At 32.4% G+C, this 648-nt stretch overlaps 1 protein-coding gene across 2 annotated transcripts in view; it reads left to right on the top strand.

Annotated features, from left to right (window-relative positions):
- NUP35 (nucleoporin 35kDa) overlaps positions 1–648 on the top strand; it is an 8467-nt gene that overhangs the window by 5079 nt on the left and 2740 nt on the right. For both annotated transcript variants that reach the window (XM_010022319.1, XM_010022318.1), the window contains exons 5-6: positions 159–228; positions 319–447. In XM_010022319.1, the coding sequence (XP_010020621.1) occupies positions 159–228; positions 319–447 (199 nt within the window). The remainder of the gene's footprint in view (positions 1–158; positions 229–318; positions 448–648) is intronic.

Raw genomic sequence — 648 nt, 5'->3', positions numbered from 1 at the left:
AGTAAAAATGCCTGGAAGATGATATTCCTCAAGTCACTGCTTCTAAAATGGCATTAACACTGGTCTTTTTTGGATTTCTAAAATCCTTCATAGGGTTATATTTTAGAACCAGAATTCTTAAAGTACTTGTTTTTTGACTATTTTTTTGTGTCTTTCAGATTTCCTCAAGCATCAGCTTCATACATTCTTCTACAGTTTGCTCAGTATGGAAACATATTAAAGCATGTGGTATGTCTTAGTTGGAGACTTATTTCTGAAACTGTTCTGGCTCATTCTTTAAAAAGCTAAATTTCACAATTTTCACTTAATCTCATGCAGATGTCCAACACAGGAAACTGGATGCATATTCGATACCAGTCTAAACTTCAAGCCCGGAAAGCCTTAAGCAAAGATGGAAGAATTTTTGGTGAATCTATCATGATTGGTGTCAAGCCGTGTATAGATAAAGTAAGTTAACATCTGCCTTTATTTAAAAATAAAGCACTCTGCTTTTGTACTTCCTCTTTGGTTTTTCTGGCCTCTTTTTTTTTTTTTTTTTTTTTTTTTCTTGTAAGGTTTTGAACTACAACAATAGGTATTTCAGTTTTATATGGGTATAGTCTATTGTATCTTACATAAGGTTTTTCTGAAGTATTTGACAAGATTTCC

The sequence above is a fragment of the Nestor notabilis genome, unplaced genomic scaffold (assembly GCF_000696875.1).
Source record: "Nestor notabilis isolate BGI_N333 unplaced genomic scaffold, ASM69687v1 scaffold15519, whole genome shotgun sequence".
In the NCBI taxonomy this organism is placed as follows: domain Eukaryota; kingdom Metazoa; phylum Chordata; class Aves; order Psittaciformes; family Psittacidae; genus Nestor; species Nestor notabilis.
Note: the sequence above shows the minus strand (reverse complement) of the source record. Positions and strands in the feature narration are given on the sequence as shown.